The 25451-nt window shown below is 36.6% G+C and overlaps 1 protein-coding gene across 14 annotated transcripts in view; it reads left to right on the top strand.

Moving 5' to 3' along the window:
* RBPJ (recombination signal binding protein for immunoglobulin kappa J region) overlaps positions 1-25451 on the top strand; it is a 139875-nt gene that overhangs the window by 95401 nt on the left and 19023 nt on the right. For 10 of the 14 annotated variants that reach the window (XM_029947892.1, XM_029947828.1, XM_029947884.1 and 7 more), the window contains 2 exons: positions 3456-3494; positions 20053-20148. In XM_029947892.1, coding sequence (XP_029803752.1) covers positions 20060-20148 — 89 coding nt within the window. In that variant the 5' untranslated portion in view covers positions 3456-3494; positions 20053-20059. Of the gene's footprint in view, positions 1-3455; positions 3495-8653; positions 8714-20052; positions 20149-25451 lie in introns of all 14 variants that reach the window. The other 4 variants (XM_029947851.1, XM_029947844.1, XM_029947867.1 and 1 more) reach the window with 1 other exon arrangement.

The following is a 25451-nucleotide window of genomic DNA, read 5'->3' as shown; positions in this document are numbered from 1 at the left end:
TTTTGGTTTTTGTAAACTGTAACATAGTAAGACAGTTTATGTGTAATCAGTTTGAAAGATTCAAAAAAGCGTTTCCTGTGGAAAAAGATTCAAGAGTAGATTTTTGGCTTTAATTCCAGAACTGAAATTCACAGATGAGCCAGTAGTTCAGTCAGTGTTTGTTGTTGTTGTTTATTGTTGTTTTTCAGTGGGTCAGTGTTTTAGAACCTGTGGCTTCAGTGGCCCTGCACGTGTTGCTGCTGAACCACTGTGTTTCGTTCCTTGGTTTTCAAAATTGAATATCCTGTGGGGTAAAGTCAAAGAATTAATAAGTCATTCTTCCAACAGAAACTTAGATTGTTTACTCAGATTTTTGTACTATTTCAGTTAGAGGCACTTTTCAGTATTTCAGGGGTAGCGAAAATATAGTCACAGATACCCATTGTTTATAAATCCTGAGTTCATAAACAATGTCATAAAGCATTAAACTACACAAGAAAATATACTACATCAGACTCTAAGACTTTAATCATTAAAGGTAATAATTTTATGGGATGTCAATATGGTAGAGAAATCTTAAGTCAAATTAGACTTCACAACCTGTAACTGATTATGAGCAAGTCACTTAGACTGTTTGTAACTTCAGTCTGCTTAAAACGGAAAATAAACACAATTCTATTGGTCCGTTTTCAAGTGTTGTGCTTCCACTGTCTCTCAGAGACCCTCACAGAGGAAATAGGTCATCACATAGAAATTAGTTTCTACTTTCCTCTCTACTTACTGATTCTTATTAATATCAAACTTAGCTCCTTATTTCATAATGTTGACTTGCCAATTTATAACTACAGTGTGTAATAGTGACAACATTCATTGAGCACTTACTGTATATCAGGCACCATTTTATGTGTTTCCTAAATAGTAACATATTGAATCTCTTCAACATCTCTTTGAGGTAAATGTGGTCACTGTGTCCTTTTTACATGTGAGGAAACTAAGGTCTGGAGAGTCAAGGAACTTCAAAGTTAAACAGTTAAGAAAATGCTAAGTCAGGGATTTGAACTCTACTTACCTTACTTCAGAGAGTTTTTCTTAACCTCCATGCTGTATTCTAATTATAGCCTAAATTGTGCTTTTTTGAAAGTTCCTTGCTCAAGCTTTTTTCTTTGCCCTCTTATAACCAGTTGAAATGCTTTTGTTTGTGCACCTAGCCTCTTTCTTTCTGAAGGGCCATATACTATAAGCTTCTTGCATAGTCAACATCTAGGTGTTTTTTTTTCCCCAAAGTTTTGTTTGTGTGTAATTGACACAATGTTATATTAGTTTGCTGTGTACAGCATAGGGATTCAAATTCTCTCTGTGTTCCGCTGTGCTCACAAGTGTAGCTACATTCTGACACCATACAACATGATCACAGTATCATTGACTGTATTCCCTCTGCTGTGCCCTTTTTCCTGTGACTTCCCATACCGTAACTGATAGCCTGTCCTGCTCCCCTTCACCATTTTGCCCATCCCCCGCTCTCATTCCCTCTGGCAGCCATCACTTTATTCTCTGTAAGTCTGATTCAGTTTGTGTTTTTTTTTCCCCACATAGGAATGAAATCATGGGATACTTATCTTTCTCAATCTGACTTATTTCACTTAGTGTCATACCTCTAGGTTCCTCCATGTTTTCTCAAATGGCAAGATCTCCCCTCCTTTTTTATGTCTTCATAATATTCCACTGTGTGTGTGTGTGTGTGTGTGTGTGTGTGTGTGTGTGCACACCATATTTTTCTTATCCATTTGTCCATCAGCAGACACTTGGGTTGCTTCGATGTCTTGGCTTTTATAAATAATGCTGCAATAAACATAAGGTTGCATGTATCATTTTGAATTAGTGTTTTCATTTTCTTTGGTTAAGTACCCAGTAGTGGAATTATTGGGTCATATGGGATTTCTGTTCTTAACTTTTGAGGAACCTCTATACTGTTTTCCACAGTGACTGTACCAGTTTACATTCTTACCAACAAACAGTACACAGGGTTCCTTTTTCTTCATATCCTTGCCAACACACTTGTTATCTTTTGTGTTGTTTATTTTAGCCATTCTTACAGGTGTTAAGGTGCTATGTTGTGGCTTTGATTTGTATTTCTCTGATTAGTGATGTTGAACATCTTTTCATGGCCATCTCTATGTCTGGAAAAATATCTCTTCAGGTCCCCTCTGCCCATTTTTAATCAGATTATTTTTGGTGTTGAATTGTAGAAGTTCTTTAGGTATTTTAGATATTAAGTCCTTATCAGATGTATCATTTGCAGTTATCTTCTCCCATTCAGTAAGTTGCCTTTTTGTTTTGTTGATGGTTTCCTTCATTGTGCAGAAGCATTTTATTTTGATGTGGTCAGAATAGTTTATATTTGCTTTTGTTTCCCTTGCCCTCAGAGACCTACCTAGAAAAATGTTGCTGTGGCCACTATCAGAGACGTTCTGCCTACTTCTCTTTTAGGATTTTTATGGTTCCAGGTCTCCCCTTTAGGTCTTTAATTCATTTTGAGTTTATTTTTGTGTTATACTGTTACTCTTTTGTGTTACTGTTCTTTTGCATGTACTAGTCCAGTTTTCCCAACACCACTTACTGAAGAGACTCTTTTCTCCATTGAATAATCTTGCTTCCTTTGTCATAGATTAATTGACCATATAAACCCGGGTTTGTTTCTGGGTTTTCTGTTCGGTTCCTTTGATTTATGTGGCTGTTTTTGTGCCAGTACCATACTGTTTTGATTACTACAGCTGTGTAGTATATCTTGAAATCTGGAATTGTGAGACCTTTAGCTTCGTTCTACTTTTTCAAGTTAACTTTGGGTATTCTGGGTCTTTTATGGTTCCATACAAACTGGTATTTGTCAACAGCTAGGTTTAAATTTCAGCTCTACCTGCCACTTAACTTACTGGGCAAGTTGCTTGCTACATGTTTTAAATGAGCCAGTATGTGCTTTACAGAATTGTTTTATAATAATTATAAAAAGAGCAATGCATGAAATACGTACAGCAAAGTGCCTGGCACATGGCAGACACTTGTCAGCGCAACAGCACCTTTTGGGCTGTGAGGATTTTTCTGAGTGCTGCAGATTGTGTGAGACTGGGTGGCTTTCCTTAGTTGTGGGGTTTTTTTTGTTTCTTTTTGTTTTTGGGGTTTTTTTTGGCAGGGTGTCTCTAGGTGCCTCTGTCACCCTCCTCTAATCATTGTGCTACATGCTCAGAGTGGGTACGTAAGGCCTACTTAGGGCGTGTTGTTTTTGTTTGGGAAACATTTTTAAAGTATGTATTTTGTTATTTCTGGGTACAGATGGTTACTAAAGGATTTTCCTTTATGTTGTACTTTAGTAGAGTTGATGCATTAGTCACAAAGGCGATTTCATGGTGCCTAAAAAGTTTCCTAGTAGAATGTGCAATAACAGCCCATATATTTATTTATTTTTCTTATTTTTTTTCCAGAAAATTTGGTGAGCGGCCTCCACCTAAACGACTCACTAGGTAAGCATTATATTAGTCTTTCACCCAAACATTAAGTGAAATATCAGGTCCTGTCATCTTAAAAAGGATATTAGGTGCTCTTGAAGGGATTCAAGCACTGGTATCTAGATTGTAAGCTTCTTCTCATCCTTCCCTACATCCTCATCTTCCCCCTCCACCCCAAAACCCAGGCTAGTAGGATATAGTTCAAAGGAGAAAATGAAACCTTTTAAGAATGAATCTTGAGTATTATACAGTTAATGTAACAAGGGCAACAATGTAAGATAGCTTCTAATTTCTAGCCAATCTAGCTGCATTTAGCAAATCATAATTTATTGATTACAAGTAGAACTGGAAAGAAAATGCTTTAAAAAAATTTAAAGAAATATAAGATTTTACCCATTTAAGGAGACTATAAATACTACATGTGTTCTAATTATGAATTAATTTTACAATATATGTTTTAATTACAAATATTAAATTTGAAGGGATTAGTCTTAAAAATGATTTAAAATTTTTTCAATCAGCAGTTGTAAATAAAAAAGACACCTGTTGCACAGTCCCAGTCCCAGAGTTCATGCTAATCCTGCATTGTTAGTATCTCTCAGGAAAATTATATGCATCTATAAGCATATGCTTGTCTTTTCCTTTTTTAAGCCGGGCCTCATACTCTACCATTGTTCTGGACCTGTTAACTCCACCTAACTGTACATCTCCTACCTGTTCTCTTCCCTATCTTCGTAGTCCTTCATTGCCTTCCCACTACTCCTTCTTTAATATTACACACTGATGGCCATGTGGGTTATTTCCACATTATTGTTATTATTTAAAAAACTGTTGTACTCAAAGAATGATGGAGACATGCTAAAAGGACACAGAAAGGAGCCAGTTTAAAGAGGTTCTCTTTAGCCAAATCATTAGCCCCTTGATCATCAAAATAAATAATGATAGTAATAGATAGAACCCATAGAATAAAACACAGTTTAAAAGTCTACACTGAGTTAAAGAAATGACTCTACAGTGGAGGACAGGAATTCTTTTTCTTATAGCAGAAATCGATCTAATCAATGTAGAAGAAATGATGGAACTAGGAAATCACACTTTGGCAACACTACAATAATAATTGTTTGAGGCAGAAAAACTATGGGTTTAAAATCTGATGAGAAAAAATATTTACTTGGTCTCTAAGCATATTCTCACAAAGTATATATTAATTATAAAGTGAACAATAGGAACGTGACAGTGAAGAAACTTGGCAGATATGACCTTAATGACGTGATCTAAATTAACATATCTAGTAATAGACAAATAAACATCATGTGCATCATGAGGAGGATGACGTCATGTTGCTTTTGTGATATTCCTGCCAAAATTGCACGAGCTAAGTCTAAGCATGAGGAAACAGACAGACACAGATGAGGGCCATCCTATAAACTACTCTTCAAACTTATCAAGACAATGAAAAACAAAGACTGAGGAATAGCAGACTAATGGAGACCAAAAAACTCCAAAAAACATGGCAACTAAATTCACCTAACTCCTGGACCAGGAAAAAAATTTTTTTGTTTTAAAGTTGGAGTTAGCAAACTTTTCTGTAATGGGCCAGATAATACACATGGCCACACTAAGGCTGGTGTGACTTCTCATCTCGGCTCTTACATCCCCAAATCAGCCATAGATATCAATATATAAATGAATGGCATGTCTGTGTTTGAGCTCAATTTAATTTAGAAAAATTGGCTGTTCTGATTTGGTCCAAGGGCATTAGTTTTTCAACACTGCCTTCCACCCCCAAAATAAAGGACATTTGTAGGACAGTGGGCAACATTTGAATAAAATCTGTGCAAACTAGTATTCTATTAGTGATAATTGCTTTATGCTTCCATAGGGCATGTCTTTGTTTTGGGAGGAAATTAACACTGAACTATTTGGGTTCAAGGGCTTTATGCCTACAATGAGCTCTTGAATGGTTTTAAAAACATAATATACAAATATGGTAAAATACTGATATTTGGGGAGTCGGGCAGAAAGGCGATTAGTACAGTTCTTTGCCTGACTTTGGCCACTTTTCCTATAAGTCTGAAATCACTTAAACTAAAAAGTTTTTTTTTCCCTGAAGACATTACATACAATTACTTGTTTACATATATTGTGAAGAAATTCTAAACAGAATTATTCACATTTATAGGCATTTTGAAATTTATAGTTTAATAGATAATTTTATTTTCTTACCAGTAGTAATAGATTGGAATGACTCCTAACCATAAAATGTATTTTGGTGAATAAATCACTTGCTTTTAATGGGGTTATCTCTGTAAAAATAGCAATCAGTGCAATGGTAATGAATATCATAAGGAAATTTTCCTTTCCTTAAATATATACAATAATATAATTAGGTCCTGTCTACTTTATCAGGATTTTCCATTTACTCTAAGCACTTTTCCCTGTTTGGAAAATTTTTGTAAGCTTTTCAGTCGTCTCCTTTGGGCCAAGATGGAATAACAAGGACTGGAATTACTCCAAACTGAAACAACTAAAAAACCTGGACAAAATAAGTAAAACAGTGGTTTTCAAGATACTGGATGGCAGGCAAGAAAGGACAGTGAGCCTTGAGAGACAGGAAACAAGTGAAGTGAGCTCCACAATTGCCCCAGCTTAGTACCTAGAGAGTTTCTAGGACATGATGTAGGGAAAAAGGGAATCCAGTATAGCGTCGGAAGCCTTGAACCAAGGAGATGGAGCTGAGAATCGAGCAGTTCACTGTGGCTAGAGTTCCCAGGCCAGAGAGCTGGGGAGGAAAGAGCCATGTGGTTTGAGAAATCTGCAGAAGGTCCTTCTTATCTTCAGCTTAGTATTGATCAACACACATGTGTGAGGAAACTACCCAAGGCTGGGGAATAAAAATCAAGCTAAAGAGTTAGGGGAAAAAAATCCCTGAAGCTCATATTACAAACTTGCCTGTTCCCAGTAGCTAGAGTGGAAAAATACTATAATTTGTGATGCATATAGTAGAGTAATGCACAGAAGGACTTTCCTTCAATAATGGTGCAACATTTGGCCAACACTAAATGCTGTGGATTTTACTGTTAGGTAAAAGTTTTGTTAAAAATTTAAATACAAGATTGAAAAGATCAGATTCTTTTCAAGTAACGTAAATATATACCAGGACAAAGCTCAATATTTATAGGAATAGAAAAATATCAAATAATCAAAAGTAAGATTTATTATGTCTTAACATCTAATCAAAATATACCAGTCATAGAAAACAGCAGGAAAATATCCATAATGAGAAAATTCAGTCAATTAAAACCGGCCCAACAGTGATACATCTGATGAAATTAGACAAAAAGACATTAAAGCAGTTATTATATTTGTCTTCTATATATTCACTGTGCTGAGATCAGGAATTTAAGATTTTTTCATTAAAGGGTCAGATGGTAAAGTTTTTGTGGCTCATGTAGCCTCTTGTTGTAACTACTCAACTCTTTCTAAAACAACTGCCATAGACAATGTGTAAACAAATGGACATGTGTGTATCCTGGAGTACAGTTCTCTGTCACAAAGACGGGTGCGTCCCATTTGGTTTATAACTGTAATTGCAGATCCTTGAGTTAGAAAAGAGATTGAACAAGTTATATAAAGGACATGGAAAATTTAAAAGCTATCTAAATCAAATTACACTATTTAAGATGAAGAGATACACTTGATGGAATTAATTACACGTGCATGCTACTGAAGAAGAGACTAACGAAGAGACAGAATAGTAGAAACTATCCAAAATGAAGAACAGAGAGAAAAGTTCTCAGGGTAAAATAACCCAATCTGTAAGGGAGCTGTGGTGTATGTTCCAGTGGGCTAATTGCCAAGTAATTGGAGTCATCAAAGGGGGAGATATGATTAAAAGAATAGATGAAGAAATAAAGTCTGAAACTTTCCTTAATTTGATGAAAACTGTAAAACCATAGTTCTGAGAACTCCGTGAACCCAGGTGCAAAAACTGCACTGGAGCATATTATAATCAAGTTGCTTAAAGTTGGTGATAAAGAGAAAATGTTAAAAGCAACAGAGAAAAAAGATGTGTACGAAAGAATGAAGACAGATGAGGATGACGAGAGACTATTCATCTGAAATCTTCCTAAGGAGAAGACAGCGAGACCAGAGCTTTAACGCACTCAGGGGAAAACACACAGCAACCTGGGATTCTGTCCCTGGGCAAGACAAAATAAAGACCTTTTTAGACATAAAAAACTGGAAAAGAATTTATCATATTCAGGCCTGAACTACTAGAAATGTTAAAGGAATCTTTTAATCAGGACAATCATTGCAAATAGAAATCTGATTCTGTACAGTTTACCTTGAGGAAAGCAAGGTGACATCACTACAGACTCTACTGATATGTAAAGGCTAACAAGCAAATGTTGTAAATAACTTTCTGTTAATAACAACTTTTGAAGAAATGCACAAATATCTTGAAACTAGCAAACTACCGAAGCTTACCCAAAAAGAAGCAGATAACCGGAATAGCCCTAATATCTAAAGAAATCACCTTCCCACAAAGAAACCTACAGGCTCAGATGATTTCACTGTTGAGGTCTTCCAGACATTTGAGAAGTAAATCATGACAGTTCTATATACACTCTTCCAGAAAATTGGAGAGCAGGGTGTGCTTCACAGTTCATTCTCTGAGGACAACATTGCCCTGTTTTAAAAGCAGGGCAAAGACATTTCAAGAAAGTAAAACTATAGACCAATATCCCTTACAAGCACATAGCAAAAAGTCTTAAATTTTCAAAATGAAAACAACAATGTGGCTTTATCTCACAAATGGAAATAAATGTAATTCATTATATTAACAGAACAAAAAGGAAAATCATGTGCTCACCTCAAGAGATTTAGAAAAGCTTTTGATATTCATTCTTGATCATAATTCTCATCAAACTAGGAATAGAAGGGTATTTCCTCCTACAAAAGTGTACCTACAAAAAAACTATGTTTAACACGATACTTCACTGTGAAAGACTGAAGGTTTTCCCTCAAGATCAGGAACTATGCAAGGTTGTCTGCTTTCACCGCTTTCATTTAACATTGAACTTGAAGTTCTAGTTAGGACAGTGAGTTCAGGAAAGAAAAGGACTCCGTCCAGATTGGAAAGAAAGAAGTAAAACTGTCTTTATTTCCAGACATCATGATCGTCTAATGGAAAATCCTATGGAATCTTAAAAAGCTGCTAAATCTAATAGGTGAGTTTTATCAAGATAGTAGGATACATGATCAACATACAAAATGAATTGTGTTTTTTAAATGAACAGTGGGAAATTGAAATTTAATAAATAATACTATATATAATTGCATCAAAAATATGTAATTCTTAGGGGGAAATCTGACACAAGATGCAAAAACACTGTGCACTTGAATCTTTAAAATATTGTTGAGAGAGCTTGAAGTCCTAAATAAATATTCTTGGGACAGAAGACTGAATATTGTTAAGATGTCACTTCTTGCCAAGTTGATCTATGGATTCAACATAATACTTGTCAAAATCCCAGTGGACTTTTTGTAGCAGTTGACAAATTGTAAAATTTATATGGAAATGGAAACAACCTTAAGCTACATTCACTAATCATGGATGGTATTGGTGTAAAGACAGCTAACATAACAACAGTGGCCAGAGGTTTTTGAGGTATATGTTCTTCATTCAAGGCGCAAGTGCAATTTGGTTAAAGGGTCTTCCACTAAAGATTCTGAAACAATTGGATGTCTACCTGCCCCTGCCCTTATATACACATAAACACAGAATAACTGTGATCCATGGCTAGAACCATATACAAAGATTAGCTTAAAATAATACCTAAATGTAAAACTTCAAATTATACAAATTTTAGAAGAAAATACAGGAGAATATCTTTGTGACCTTGGATTAGGCAAAGATTTCTCAGATATAATACCCAAAGCACTAATTCTGGAAGGAAGAAATGAATAAATTTTACTTCATCAAAATTACAAATAAAGCATTTGTATCCAGATTATGAAAAGAATAAAAAGTCAACAATAATGATATTACCCTTTTTTTAAATAAGGAAGTGATTTAGACAGGCACTTTTCCAGACACTGTGGCAAATAACCACTAAAGAAATTCAAATTAAGACCACAGTGAGATATCTATTAGGAAGAGCTAATACTTTTATATTCCGGTGGTACGTAAAGTAATACAACAACTTTGGAAGATAATCTGGCACTTTCTGAAAAAGTTAAGTACACTTATACCATATGGCCCAGCCATTCCGTTTTTACATATTTAGTCAAGGGAAGTTAAAACATTCTGTGAATACAAAGACTTGATCACAGGTGTTTGTGGGGGTGTCAGTTGTAATAGCCAGACCTCCATAACCCAAACACCTCCCAACAGGTGAGTGAATCATCAATAATTGTGATATATTCTACAGTGGATTTCTTTCCATTCAGCAATAAAGGGAATGAACTGTTGATCCATGCAACAACATAGATAAATCCTATGATAATTATGCTCAGTTTTCAAAAGAAGTGAGAAAAAAACGGATACATACTGCATGATTTCATTTATATATATAAAATTCTAGAAAATGGAAATGTATCTATAATGGCAAAGGAATCAGTGGTTTCTGGGGACAGGGAGAGATAGGAGGAGGGATTAGAGGCAGAAGAGAAACTTGGGAATGATGACTATCTTTATCTGTTTTGTGGTGATGGTGTATACATGTACCAAAACAACCCAACTGTACACTTGAAGATGAATACATTTTATTGCGTTTCAGTTAAATCTAGGGGTACCTGGGTGGTTCAGTGGGTTAAGCATCTGACTTCGGCTCAGGTCATGATCTCACAGTCCATGAGTTCAAATTCGAACCCTGCTTCAGGCTCTGTGCTGACAGTTCGGAGCCTGGAGCCTGCTTCACATTCTGTGTCTCCCTCTTTCTCTGCTTGCCCCCCCCTCCCCGTCTCTCTGTCTCTGTCTCTGTCTGTCTCTCTCTCAAAAATAAATATTTAAAAAGTCTAAATGAAGTGGTAAAAAATCTTATCAGCTTTTATCCTTTAAAAATACTCTAAAAGGAATTAATGTATCTTCAAGGGGAGAATTCAGTTAAGTTTTATTTCTTTTTAAATCTTTTTTAAAGAGGGCAAGCCTACAGATTTTTATTCTTTATTACCAAAGCTAATATAAAACAAATCTAGTAAAACGGTTTGTATAAAACAGAAAATTGGAATGTAAAATCATGATCAATTCTGTGAAAAAGTTTAATTTTAAACCCTAAGTTAAAAATTAGGAGATTTTCCCTTTTGATAGTATAGCAAATTTAGGTTTCCTCTGGTTCCTTTTAATCATATTTTCCCATTTTTCCTTTAAAGAGTTTTCTGTTAGGAAAACTTTAATGTCTTTTATTCTATCAAAAATATTTTTAAAGGAATTTTATCTCTCTTTTATTGGGGTATGGGGAGGTAGGGAGTTTAATTTAGAGAAGATCCCTTAAGAAGTAAATCTTCTAAACCTGCCCTATTCTGTCCATACCCTCACCTTCCAAATTAAGCAATGTTGAAAAAAATGGCTTTTTATTTAGAGAATGATATTTTGAATAGTGTTCAAAAGCACAATTCTACCTCTTCAAAATTTAAATTAAAAAAAATTTTTAGTATTTATTTTTGAGAGAGAGAGAGACAGAGCGTGAGCAGAGAGGGAGACACAGAATCCAAAGCAGGCTCCAGGCTCTGAGCTGTCAGCAGAGGGCCTGACGCGGGGCTCAAATCCACCAACTGTGAGATCATGACCTGAGTCAGAGTTGGGTGCTCAACCGACTAAGCCACCCAGGTGCCCCAAAATTTAAATTTTTTATTAAGGATAGTTAATACTATGTACTTACTATTCAGTGTTACTATAGATTTTTTTTCCTTTTAAATAATTACATTCTTTCAGAAATACAGAATCAATTGAGCAGTAACTTAGAAGGGCATCCTACTGCCTTGAAATAGTCCTCTTAATGTGGCTCATGGGTACAATGGACTGAGAATCAAAAATAAAACCGAATGCCCAGACCTTATATTAATATATAGAAACAGTTGTTCTTTTATTGTGGAGGGTTCTCGTTTTGTCATTTAGAGCCTGGGACCATCAGTGAAAATATTAATTGCAATGCAATTAGGTGTCAGTCCCCAAGAATGGTGAATGGATCACAGTGAGCGAGCCTATCCTTCATGTGAGAGTATGTCTGAACTCTGCGATTATGACCAGCAACACCACTGTAACACATACTTTTAGAGAACATAGATATTATCCAACTTAATACCTTCTTGTACTAAGAGACTTCGCCCTATTGTCAATAACCAGGTTAGAACTGGAATTTTGAATACGCTTGTGATCTGGGTAACCTTCAAAGGCATGTACCCTTAACTTTCTTCCCCTCTGCAACACTGCAGACTGATACCCACTAATTTGTACATTTTCTTGAATTTATTTAGTACCAGGATTTCCTTCATAAAGGTTCTTTTTTTTTTCCTTTAGATTTCTGTAATTGTTGGAACTATTTTGTTATTTACTACGAAAACCTTTCTTCCATCACTTGGACTAACACTGGGTTTGTTGTTGTTGTTGTTGTTGTTTTCTGAAGCCCATCCTCTGTTGATCTCACTGCCACCCCTCTGTCCTCATGGTACTTGTAAGACCTCCATTACTTTCCTGGTCACACTCTAGAAAAACTCAGTATCTGAAGCTCTTTCTTTGTTTTGGAAGTTGCTCCTGAGTAAGTAAATAACATCCAAAGATGATAGTTAGGATTTAACCTCTGTATCTGTTGTGCACTTCAACACAGGTTATATATATTTTGTCAATATTTGTGTATTAATTTTGGGATTCCATTGTCTTTCAGTGAGCTGCTATTTTTTCTTTTTCAATCTCTTTTCTTTCTTGTCCATAGCATGCAGTTTTGAGAAGTATTTTCCCAGTGCCTGCTGAGAAACTCTTAAAGCAGGGTGTTCTTGTCTACCTTGGATTATAGCTGAAGTTGCTGTTTGCCTATTTATGATCCATCCTCCTCCGTTTGTGACAAGAGAATCCTTCATTCTTTGTTGGCTTAGGTCAGATTAGTGTCTCTTTGGTTCTTTTCTAGTAGTCAGAGGTTACTTGATGTTTTATATTACAGAGTACAGTATTCATGTTTTAACCTAATTATGGATTTTACTTTATCATAAAACAGACACAGGTAGCAAACATCATATAAACTAAGTAGAAATGAGATGCATTTAGATTTATAGTAAAATATAACTATGAAGTTAAATATACATTGATAGTAATGTGTGACCTTTGCTCTGTATCGTTATTAGGTAGGTAGTTTTTAAGTGGTAAATAATTTATATAAAAGTAGTTGCAACTAAAATGCAGCTTAGGCCAGTCATATGTTTAGAGGGCATTTTGGGGGAAGAAGAAAATGAGCTAGGATAGGAAGGGTCTTCATGGTCCTTGGAATTCGAGGGGCCAAGTTTGGGTCAGCCAGGCCTAGATGTCTAAGAACCAGGATGGTGACTTACCTTTGAATGTCAGTACTCCCTACTCTTACATGTTCTCAGAATTTTCAAGTCTTCGATTTTTCTCTACACGGGTAAAGCCTTAAGTAGTAAAATGGTTTGTTTTCAAAATAAACTTAAAAGAATAGAACACAGAAATGATGATGACCCAATCCTACAATATGATGGCCTTCGTCTATTTGGGAGGGGGAATAAAAACCACCAAGGGTTTATGAAAGAATTTGTCTTAGCTGTGAGACTAAACCTAAAGCAGTTTACCTCTATATCCACTTTCATAGAATCTCATAGAATTATGTGTAGATCATTAATTTACTTTTCTATAAAGAGGGAATGGAATGAGATTTGCCAGAATTCTCCTAGGAACATGACATGTTCTGTTGTTGGTCACAGAAACCTAGTGTAGCATCCTTAACGTTTCCTTATTATGAGGGTCTTTATTAGCCCTGCCCCTAGATTATCTTTTTCAATAATGGGCACTTGGTGGAAAAACAGAGGTCTTGGTCTAATAGTTAGGCCAATACTGTATACAGATACCCGTCTTGAAGATGAGTAGTCCCGCAGAAAGAATTGGTTTTGCTTTATGTGATCTAGTTAACGCTAGAAAAGTAGAGCACTCTCCATTATAAATCATAACTGTTGGTGTTCACTTTGAGAAGTATTGTCTAAGATCATGTAAAGACTTAACTGCAGAATCTGACAGAAAGAGGGCAGCTCCATGAGTTTGTTTGGGTTGGGGTGAGGGTTGTGAGTCCGGATACCTTTTGGCCGCATTCCATAGGAGAGGTGAGAAGAACCCAGCTGAGGCTTCTGAGCTTTCAACTGTCCCCAAGTCCAATGTCAAGGAAGAGTTTTTAAAAAACAATATTAAATGTCAACCATGTGGTATACTTAACTGATTAAACAAATTAAAATGTCATTATTCATTCTGTTTAGCAACTTTTCTTTTAAAATTATCTTTTTATTTTTTCTTAATTACGGAGAGGTCAGCAAATGCTTTCTGTCAGGAGCCAAGTAGTACCTGTTTTAGGATTTGGGTCCACTTAATGTTACATAGCCTCCTTTCCTTTTTTACAATTATTTAGAAATGTAAAAGGCATGTTTAGTTCCCACAGAGGATGAAAGCAGCCTGCTGAAGTAGTTTTCTAATCCCTGGTCTATAGTTTCTTTTCTGTCAGATAGTTCATGTTGGAACTTCTGTTATTTGTATTTTAGAAGTGTCTGACTTTGGCTCAGATAATGATCTCACGGTTTGTGAGTTTGAGCCCCACATTGGGCTCTGGCTGACAGCTCAGAGCCTGGAGCCTGCTTCATATTCTACGTTTCCCTCTCTCTCTGCCCATCTCCCACTCACACTCTTTGTCTCTCTCTTACAAATAAATAAACATTAAAAAGTTAAAAAATAAAAAATTTTCTGTGGGGTGCCTGGATAGCTCAGCCAGTTAAGCGACTGACTTGATTCAGCTCAGATCATGATCTCAAAGTTAAGTGGGTTTGAGCCACAGTTAAGTGCAGGGCCTGCTTGAGATTCTCTCTCTTTCCCTCTGCCCTTTCCTTATTCATGCGGTCTCTGTCTCTCTCAAAATAAACTTGAAAAAAGTAAAGTAAAATTTCTGCTTTTCTTAACGTTCTAAACGTTAAGCTTTTGTATTTTCAGTAAGCAGACTTTCAAAAGTAGTTGCCATACAGTGTTCTTTAAATAATTTTTTTAAGTTTATTTATTTATTTTGAGAGAGAGGAGGGGACAGGGCAGAGGGTCAGAGAGAGGGAGACAAAGAATTCCAAGCAGGCTGTGCCATCAGTGCCAAGCCTGACACGGGGCTCTCTCTATCTCACAAGCCCTGAGATCATGACCTGAGCTGAAGTCCTGAGTCTGGGGCTTAACCCACTGAGCCACCTAAGTGCCCCATCAAATAATTTTTAGTTGCTTTTCATTCAGACTGAGTATTTCATGTTCTAAGGAACCCTTAAATGAAATTAACAAAGAATGCTTCAGACTTGTTAGTAACTATTCCAAGAAATTGAGTTTTAACTGTCAGTTTTTTTAGCAGTTCAAAAATACGAAGTAGTAATTCTGCTAGTAAGAGTCTTACACTACCTGCATTATGTTTTACAATGCTCAAATTTCTTTTTAAAGAATTGTTTTTTAAACAGACAATGGGTGATTTTGCCATCTTGTTGGAATACTTTTGGGGTCTCTAACCCAGTGTATTCAACCCAGGTGACTTCCCCCTTGAGCCCCCTTTACATTTGCCATTATCTAGAGACAGTTTTGGTTGTCACAGTTTGAGGAAGGGTGCTTCTGGCTTTCAACTACATAAATAGAAATGTTGCTAAACTCTATAGTGCACAGAACAGTCCCTCACAGCACAGGATTATTTTGCCCAGGATGTCAGGAGTACTGAAATTGACACCCCATGCTGTTGATGAAACCCTACTCTGTTTGGATGAAAAGCACATGAGCTGCATTCTGTGGGCTTTATTATATTTAATTGTGTTTCTTCAGAGTATATCTTTGTTAATGCTTCTTAAGATGCTAGAGGAAGTGATCAAGCTTTAATTACCAGAGAACATAATTTTAATGTGTTCAGTGTTCTATTAAGAAAGCAAAGGTTTTTCTTTTTCCTTATTGAAAGAAGCTTTGTAGCAAATTAGTTATAAGAAAACTATTGTTAATGATTATCTTAAGGTTCTAGTTTCTTTTTCAAGAGCACAAGGGAAAGGATGAAAACTGGCACTGTCATCTGCAGTCACCATAAACAACTTGAGATCTGAAATCTTTTGTCATAATCATAATTGTACACAGCTACTTCCAACGTAAGCAACTAGCATGATGACCAGTGCTCAGGATGTAATAGGCTCTTCATAAACCTTTAATGTGAAGATGGGTAAATGGGCAGTTTACCTGTTGTGCTGTAGTGCACCTTGCACGTCAGGTGATCTGCCTGGTCATTTTCAAGTTTGCTCTCTTGAGTGGGCATGGTGCCATGCTTTGTGCTCCTGGGCCTTCTAAGAAAATAACAACAATAGGAAGAGTTTATTGACATTTCGTACATGTCAGTCCGTAGGGCTAACTTTAAACATGTATGTACGCATATTTTTTATAGGTGAGAAAACTCAGACTTGGTGACAAGATTCAGACCTTTGTGTTCACAACAAAGAGATTGCAAAGTATCCGATAGTATAATTTTGTCCCTGAGAGTTGCACTACCTAAGTTTGAATCCTCTTTATCATCTTGGGAAAGTTATTTAACCTCTCTTCATTTCTAAAACATTCCTACTAGTATGTCTTAAAGACTTTGTAGTCTGTTTGGAAAGACAAGAAAAAACTGAAAAACATATTAAGTAACTGCTGACTGATATAATGGAGATATTATAATATAATATAATATAATATAATATAATATAATATAATATGTAATGGTTAGTGATATAATGATATAATGGTTCTCACTGTAAATGCAAATATAATGTAAGAGGAGTAAATATACTTAAAATTGCTACCTAAAATTTCTCTTTCCAAGTATGTATCACCTTTTCAAGTTCTATGCTAAGAACTGGACTTCTGCCAGTTTGTCAAATACCAACTAGCCTTCTGACTTCACTCTTAGGTTCTTGTCCATCTTGAACTCTAGGATCAGGCACCTGACTTACCAACACCTCAGAATCCTTATCGTTATCCTTTTCAGGCTGTACCTCTTATCCACTACCCCACGGTTTTTTAGAATCTGTTTTCTGTATTCCCGCCCTTGAAATGCTAGTAGGATTTGGCACCTTCACTTGTGGATTCCACAATTAGCCAGTCCTTTGATACTGATGGTTGGTCATTTTACTCGTCTGTTCCTTTGAAGGTGTTGCCAGTATTTATGGCTCCTGTCTTACCCATTAGACATTACAGTGGCTTCTCATTTTGCAAATAATTTATAAGGCTTTCTGTCACCTGGCATTTGTTAGACCTCTTGCTAAAATTAAGGTGGTCTTGACCTCTGCAGCCTCTCACCCTTTGATAGTTACCTCTCTTAAGGTTGTCTCCTTCACTGGCATCTAATAAACAGTCTCAGTTCTCTCTCTTGCTGGTTCTTCTGCATTTCCTTTTATTATACATTTTCTTCTTGACTCTCCTGTCACCGTTTTCCTTCTGAGATTTCAGTCACTCTAGTGGCTTTGTGTGTGAGCCACATACCAGAAAACCCCATCTTTGCACCCCAGACCCATCTCTGGAATGACAGATGAGTATTTCCAACAACCTGTTGAATACTTAGAGCTTGGAGGTCCGGGATGCTTCAGAATTCACATTTGTCAAACAGAATCTATTAATGTACATTTACTTCTCCCAAAACAAAAGATCTAAAGAATTTGTTGTCTTTTCCATCTTCCTTCCTCCTATCTTGTCACTTCTTTTTCAGTAGTGTCAATCTTTTTTCAAGTTTTGTCTCAATGATTTCCAATCCTTTTCCTAGTCTACCACTAAAATTAACTAAAAAGGAAAAATAATTGTATGTTTTTTTTTAAAAAAAAAACCTTAATATCTCCCATTGCCTTTTGTCTAGATTGAAAGTCCAGATTCCATAACATGGTGTTTTAAGAGATGGATTTTATTTTATTTTTTATTTTGTTACATTTAAATTTTTTTATCCAGGTCTCTTAACATTTTTTATTACTTGTTAGCACTTTCATCATCATCTGTCATAAAGTGATGTTAGAATAACTTACTTTCACGCTTGGTATATCTGCCTCCAAATGTCAGATTTTCGAGGGGTCAGAAGAGGGCTCTCGGAGGTATCCTTTACCAGTTTGTCAGCTTTATTCACGTCAGGGGCTCACTTCAGACTCATAAAGGATTGTTTCAATTCCTGGCTGCCATTAACTGCAACACACTGGGCAAGACATTCAAAGTGGTATTAACAATACTTTGACCTTTTTGAATTATGAGGATTAAATGAAACAGTGCATATAAAGAGATTGGTTCAGGGCCTTGGTGCAGAGTAAACACTCAGGAAATACTAGCTGCTGTTTCGTTGTTGTGTCTGATTCCTTGGCCTGAATCTCAGTGTACCCAAGTGTGCTGGGTCTTGTTTTGTCTTTGTGCATACTTCTCCAGACCCTGGAATGCCTTTTTATTTCCTCCTTCCACTTCCTGTGTCTCCTCCTCTTCCTTTGGAATTTAACTCTTCTAGGAAATGTTTCCTAGCGTGTACAGTTAACCCTTGAGCAACAACATGGGCTTGAACTGCATGGGTCCACTTAAGTGCAGATTTTCTTTTGATAAATGCTGTATAGTACTGTAAATGGGTTTTCCTCATATGATTTTTCTTAACATTTCTTTTTCTCTCCCTTACTGTATTTTAGGAGTACAGTGTATAATACCTATGACATACAAAATATGTGCTAGTCGACTATGGTACCATGAGGCTGCTGGTCAACAGTTGGCTGTTGGGGGGAGTCAAAAATTGTATGCAGACGTTTGACCGTGCAGGGTACTGGCACCCCAACTGCCCCGTTCAAGAGTTAACTGCTTTATCACCCCTCTGCAATTTTATATAAACAGTCCTTTAGTGGTACTTTTGTTCATACCTCTGAGTCGTGTACTTTGTTATAATTTGTTTTTCAAACTCTTGTCTTCACTTGACTCTTAAGCTCCTTTTCAGTGGTAGAGATTAATTCTCAAGCTATTGGATCCCAGCATTAGCTGCCCTGCCTTGCATCTAACAGGCTTTCAGTTGGTAACCACAAATGCTGCCATGTGGATTATCTCATTTAATGCCCATAGCTGCCACAACTGCTCTGTGTTAGGTCTGCATTGTTATCTGACTGGGTGAGGTTAAATGATTTGCCCCAAGCCACTTCCTTTCTAAGTGCTGCAAGTCATAGTTCGCCGCATTTAATAATATACTATTATTGGATAACTGTACTTTTTTTTATTTACAACATAAATAGCATTTAATGTTGATTACCTTTGAAGCACCTTTGCTTTATTAAATTTTTTTTATAGTTTATTTATTTTTGAGACAGAGTTAGAGACCGAGCAGGGGAGAGGCAGAGAGAGAGAGGGAGAGAGACACAGAATCTGTAACAGGCTCCAGGCTCTGAGCTGTCAGCACAGAACCCGATGTGGGGCCTGAACCCCCGAACCGTGAGATCATGACCTGAGTCAAAGTCGTACGCTTAACCGACTGAGCCACCCAGGCACCACAAAGTACCTTTGCTTTAATTTTGTAAAGTGTTAAACATCTCAAAATTGGGATTCTTCAGATTTACAGTTGTGAGTTTGATCTGTGTGGACCTTGTATATTTATTGCTTAGTAAATACCATAATTTACCATAGTAAATTGAGAGAATAAATATATTTCAGACAATGAACTTTCTGTGCATGATAGGCAGTTGAAGTAGTTTGCACTTGAAAGAATTAACACCAGTTAATTCCCACTTTTATTTTTTCCAAAATGTAATTAGATTTTTCACTGATGATTTGAAATAACCTTTATTAAGTTTTGTTACATCTTTGATAACATCCTTCAAGGTAATAGTAAATGATAATGATAAATGATAAATGGTAAATGATAGCCCTTGGTAGTCTTTATGAAGGCTGTTATTTTAAGACCTATAATAATGACCTAATGTAAAAACGTTATGGCTTTGTATTCATTGGAAAATACTGATTCTAATAGCTGGGGGAGTGTTGCTGTGGGTAATTAGATTGTTAAAGACAAAAAGTGTTGCATGCCATTAATTTTAAAAACAGTTAAAAGGTAAATTAGGAGTGTTTATAATGATTCTAACTAGAAGTTGTAATTGTGATTTAATTGAGTTACATCATAAATTCCAAGGGGACAGTTTCTTCTTTTGAAGAATAAAATATAGAGCTGAAGATGAACAGTATTTATATAATATTTAAACTTAATTCTTGGGTTTGTCTTGCTTTTTTTGTTTTCATTTTTAGAAAACAAAATGCTTTTAATCATTCTTTCTTATCATAAAGCAGAATAATATTCTAAATCTCCTATAATAGTAATACTTCCATATTTTATTTTAGGGAAGCTATGCGAAATTACTTAAAGGAGAGAGGGGATCAAACAGTACTTATTCTTCATGCAAAAGTTGCACAGAAGTCATACGGAAATGAAAAAAGGTAAGGTTATTGTTCTTCTGGTGGGTGGTTAATTGTAGCTATTACATGGATTTGCAACTGATGTATTAGTATATAAGTTAGAGGGTGGTTTCTTTTATTGGGTTAATTTTTAAGGACAAAATAAACAATAGGGGATTTGTCTCTACTGAAGGGGAGAAACAAAGTGAATTAATTGTGGCATATTTAGTAAAGATCATCTGGCTAAATCTCTGATGTCATAAAATGAAATAATCCATAATCTGGGATGGTGGGGACAGGGGGGTTGTGGGACATGATGTTCCCTAAGTATTTCTTTGGTGCATTAGCTTGTCAAAAATTAGCTTTGGGTGGAAAATGCAGTTTTATAAACATATGACCCCCAAAGTACTATTTTGAAAAGAGGAAGACTAACCGAGCCCTGGATTGAGCCGTGGAAGAATGATCAGGAAAAGAGCTCCCAGGGCCTTCCACCTTGGAGATTACCAGAGTTAAATTATAACAAAAATGATCTTCATATTTAGCTTTTGTCCCAGTATTTACAGATTTTGGCATTTTGGGTATATAATTGCGGACCTTTGTTGTTTTTCATTTGGTTCCTGGAGTTTTCTTGTCTTGAGACTTCTTTGAGACTGTTTTAAGCATTTTATGGACAAAGGCTGCTTGTGGAGGAAGGTGAAAGGTTTTTTGGATTGGCCAGAAAAGCACCAAATTGGAGCGAGAGAAGGAATGAAAACTGAGGTTTGGACATTAGGTGTGAAAGGGATGCCTGATATTTTAGAGTTTGTGAGGTAAAGGGAACCTTAGCATATGCATCAGAGAAGGGAATAAAGTCCTCAAAATCTGAGCCAAGACGAGGGTGAAGCTATTTAACTAATAACTTTATCCTCAAATAGGATGAGCCAGTGCAAGCAAGCAGTATTTGGTGCTCCTACTGCCAAAGTGCTCTTTTTTGTTGTTATTCAGATGTACTACAGTTCCGATTATTTTATCTTAATTTACTAATAAAACTTAATCATCTGATTTGGAATTAAATATAGGAAGAAGTTGGTTTCTTCAGTTTGGGACATAGAAACCAAATCAAGATAGCAGACCCCCTTTTTTTTATGAAGTTGATACTGGATATTCTTTATACAAGTGAAATCGAGTGTATGTGCAGAGCACCATCTTTTTTTTCCTGAGCCAAACAGAGCAAGTAAACACCCTTAGTACTTGATAAGTCAAAAGAAGGCCAGCCTTGCACCCCATAATGAATCTGAAGAGGAAACACGACCCTTTTATTCAGCTTCTCTTATGAACAAGAGTGGAACTGCCTTACAGATATTTTAAATTTTAATCCTCAGAATAATCTTGTTAGTATGCTATAATCCCCATTCTGTGAATGAGAAAACTAAAGACCAGAGACTTTAAATATGCCCAGGTTCATCTTAGTTTAGGGATCAATGGAGCCAGGACTGGAACCCTGGAACTATAACTCCAGAATTCATATCCTTTTATAATTGCTCTGATTTTCATAGCTTTCCGTTTTGTGTTTGAGTGTTGCTCGCGCGCAGTAGGGCTTGAAGATGGAGGAGATAAAGATGCCTGTGAGCTTTGCCTAGGATCGTCCCTTCCCCACCAGAGTGGACCTGGGCTGGGTCTAATGGAAGTAGGAATGGACGGCAGCGATGCTGTTCTCTCTCTGGAGTTCTGAAGGTGCATTTTGGTACAGCTGGGTCCATTTATTAATTCATTTATTCTTTATTTGGTTAGGAAATTAGGTGCCATGTACTTTGCAACAGAATCTTTACCAGGAATTTTAAAGTCACTATGTCTTTTAATACTGGATAACTGAGGCCATGAGGGAAAAGCAGAAAGGAAGAGCTGCTCAAAAAGTTACTTCTGAGTCCAAAAATGGTTCCTGTTTGTTAGTCACTATCAGAAATAAGTGAATACAAAGCTGTAGTGCTTCTCGGGTTGGTGATTGAAAGGTTACCCTGTGCAGTGGTGGCCCTCATCTTCAATCCCCCTCAATTTGGGGATGGCCTAGCCAGGCTAAAACACCATGTCAAGGAAAGCCTGAAGAATCTAAGCTTCTGGCCTGCAAAGAATGAAGAAAAAATGGTGAAAAAGCCTGAGTATCTACTTTCCTATATTTTTTACATATTTGTATTCTTAAATTTTCAGAGTAGACATGTATTAGTTTTACCACAAAGGTGGAAACCTATTAAAATTTCTTGATTTTTAACAAGGACTAGTAGTAAGGGACCGCTTGTGTCATCCGGCCTCCTGGACGGCTGGCAAGCCTTCCCCTGGAAGAAGTCTGGCCCCTTATTCATTGGCGGAGAGTACAGTGGAAAGGGTAAGATCTGCCTTCTTTCTTGTGGATCCAGATTTGGCCTTTCTGAAAAGCTGCCAAGGCATAAGGCGTGAGGTAACCTGGGGACATGACCACAGTCTTCTTGGCACTTAAATAACTATAGCCAATGATGCTAGAAATATTTGGTCAGGAAAATTTATCCTAAAATTTTAAGTTGTTCTTGGTATTAAAGTTTTGTGCCTAATAACAGATATTTTTTTTTGGACATCTGGTTATCCCACTGATATTAATGATTAGTTTTACTTTTTCATTAAAGAAGATTATTCTAGGTTGAAAAATGAGATTATTTTGTATAGAGGCAAGTTTCATTAAAGATAGGGAAATTACTTTTGACGTGTTAGTATTCTTTCAACTTTGTGTCAAGGGAAGTCATTAAGCAGCACTGAAGGTGGTAATGATGTTGTTGAGACAACAGGAAAGCCATTCCAACAATTAGATGATGCTTCTAAAGTCATACTGAGAATGTGTGTTAATTGAGGACTGAGGTATGCAACAAGTTTCTATTTTGGTGCCTTTGGATTGACTAATCATCAAAGGGTAATAATTCTGCAAAGGTAGTCCGATAATGTAAATGATGTGTTTGGATTTGGTCTAACCTAACCTATTTTATATATTGGGCTGAATAAAAAAGGCTTCTTTGTAAGGTATTTTCCAGACCTCAGCTCAGGGTTTGAGAAAAAAAGTTGTTGAATCATTCTCTGAAAATAAAGACTAATTGTTTGAACTAGGAAATGAGTAAAATTGTAAATGTGTGCATATTGCCACCAAGTGGCAGAAAAAAAGCATTGTTTGTCATAGTTGGTAGATACAGCCATGGGAAATACTAGAAAATAAAGTCACATTGTTTCATAGCATATCCTTTTATGGCAGCTGTTAAACTGAGCTGGCTACTGGTTGGCCAGACTATTCTCTGAGTATTTGGTACATATTGACCAGCTGTCCAAATTTAAAAATCACTGATTACACATGGCATTATAAGGTATATTTTATCATTAGGTGACTTTTTCTTAATCCTCACTCCCTTTAATGTCCTTTATCTGTGTTCTTTTTTTGTATGTATGCTTATCTTCTGTTTGATTATGCTGCCACTGAAGTCTAGAAATGCAAGCCTGATTTCATAGCTCTTTCTTAGGGAGTGGCAGTATTGGGATGTTTAAGATAAGATTTCATCAGCACATTGTATAGAAATGGCCTCAATGGTTAGATTGTATGGGATTTGCTGTTTTCTTGCATCACAACTTTGAGTTGTTGTAGAGTTGATTAAAACAAAACAAGGCTACTTCTGAGCCATTTGTGAAGCGTCTTCTTCATTTTTCTTATTACATGATTGGAAAGCACTTTCAGTATAGAATCTTGATCCGTATTTTAAGTGATAAAGAATTGCTTGCCAACCTAATTTTATATCTTGTTTCACGCTATTTTATCACAGTACTCTTGCGAAAACCAGTACTACCCAGTCTTGTACAGTTTTAGCCCTCTTTATATTTTTTCAGATGTGAAATAAAAGTGTCTTTTATGGTAACTTGTTGAGATTTGACTTCCACATCTGGTATACTCTACTAAAGCATGAATACTTGAATTTTATAGCTAGTATACTAGCTTATTAAGGAATCTCAATATCAGTGTTCAGTTAAAAAAAAAAACACTCATGGAAGACAAGTTTCCAGAATTGATGCCTCAACCTCCCGGTAGAATGCCAGCTAGGTATTTGAGTCCGTGCCATGGTAAGCATTGGGTGGCTCCCAGCTTTAGAGGCCAGAAAGATCCCTGGGGAGACTTGAATTGCGCCAGCTCCAGAACTAGCCCTGCTAATCCAGGCATCCCTCCAAACTCGGAGTGACCTGGAACTGAGCCCACTACCTCGGCTGTGACCTCTGTGTCCGTGGTCATAGTGAGACTGTGCAGGCTTGAAAGCTGCTCTGCCTCCTTTTTATTGGTTTAAGTAAATCTGAAAAGACTCCAGGGCTTCCCTCCTTACTCGGCTTGACCCCTACATCCTGCTTGGTCTGCTTCCCCATTATCTAGGCTTCATCTTCTGTTCTTCACTCCAGCCACACTGGTCTGTGTGTGTTTTGACCCAGACCGTTTTGGTCCTTACTGCTTGCTCTTCCCTCAGCTGCCCAGGATCCTATTGTGACATTGTGGCTCAATGTCACCTTTTAAAGGAAGCTTTCCCTGGCCACCCTGGTCTTCTAAAAGCCATTTTACTCATTTATGGAGGTTTTCTTAATTGTTTGTCACTCCTGTGAGAGTTCGTGAATTCCATCGGGACAGGAATATTTACTTTTTTTTTTTTTTTAACTACTACTGTATTCCTAGTGCCTTCTACCCTAGGGGTTCAGACCAGGGATAAAATAATTTTAATGACTTAATGAATATTAAGTACACCCAGCTCACTTCTTATAAATTAATGTAAATTGACTCTAAAGTAGTTTTTAGTTAGAAGTGAGCAAATACAATTTTGATTTGATTCATTCAATATTGTGGCTGGATGCTGGGGTCAGGGGGAAGCAAACAAGTAGATACTAACTACCTTTAGGAAGAGCTGAAGCCAGATCTAGTCCGGTGTGGTCAGTGTGTTACGTGCATACGCACAAGTAGGTTTGTGGGCACATTTTATTTTTTTAAATCTGCTCGTTGTTGGCCCACAAGGTGTTAAAAAGCATAAATTGGTTGCTAACTTTGAACATTAGGAGCCCCATATAAAATTTGACTTCAAGCATCTGTTGAACAATTGGAGGATGTGACCAACACTAGGCCCACATGCCATTAGTCCAGCAAAGTGATCGCGTGGGTGCGTGCTCACAGGCTTGCTACTCTCTGTTGTGCCTCATCGTCGGAGTCACACACCAGTCACATTGCATTTAAGCCCTTCTTTTTCTTACAGTGGGCCTAACATAATTAAGAAAAATTTTCCTTTACTCCTAACTATACAAAAAAGCAGGAATTACCATGAGGGCTGTGCATT

Source organism: Suricata suricatta, chromosome 1 (genome assembly GCF_006229205.1).
Source record: "Suricata suricatta isolate VVHF042 chromosome 1, meerkat_22Aug2017_6uvM2_HiC, whole genome shotgun sequence".
In the NCBI taxonomy this organism is placed as follows: Eukaryota; Metazoa; Chordata; class Mammalia; order Carnivora; family Herpestidae; genus Suricata; species Suricata suricatta.
This window is presented reverse-complemented; position numbering and strand designations above follow the sequence as displayed.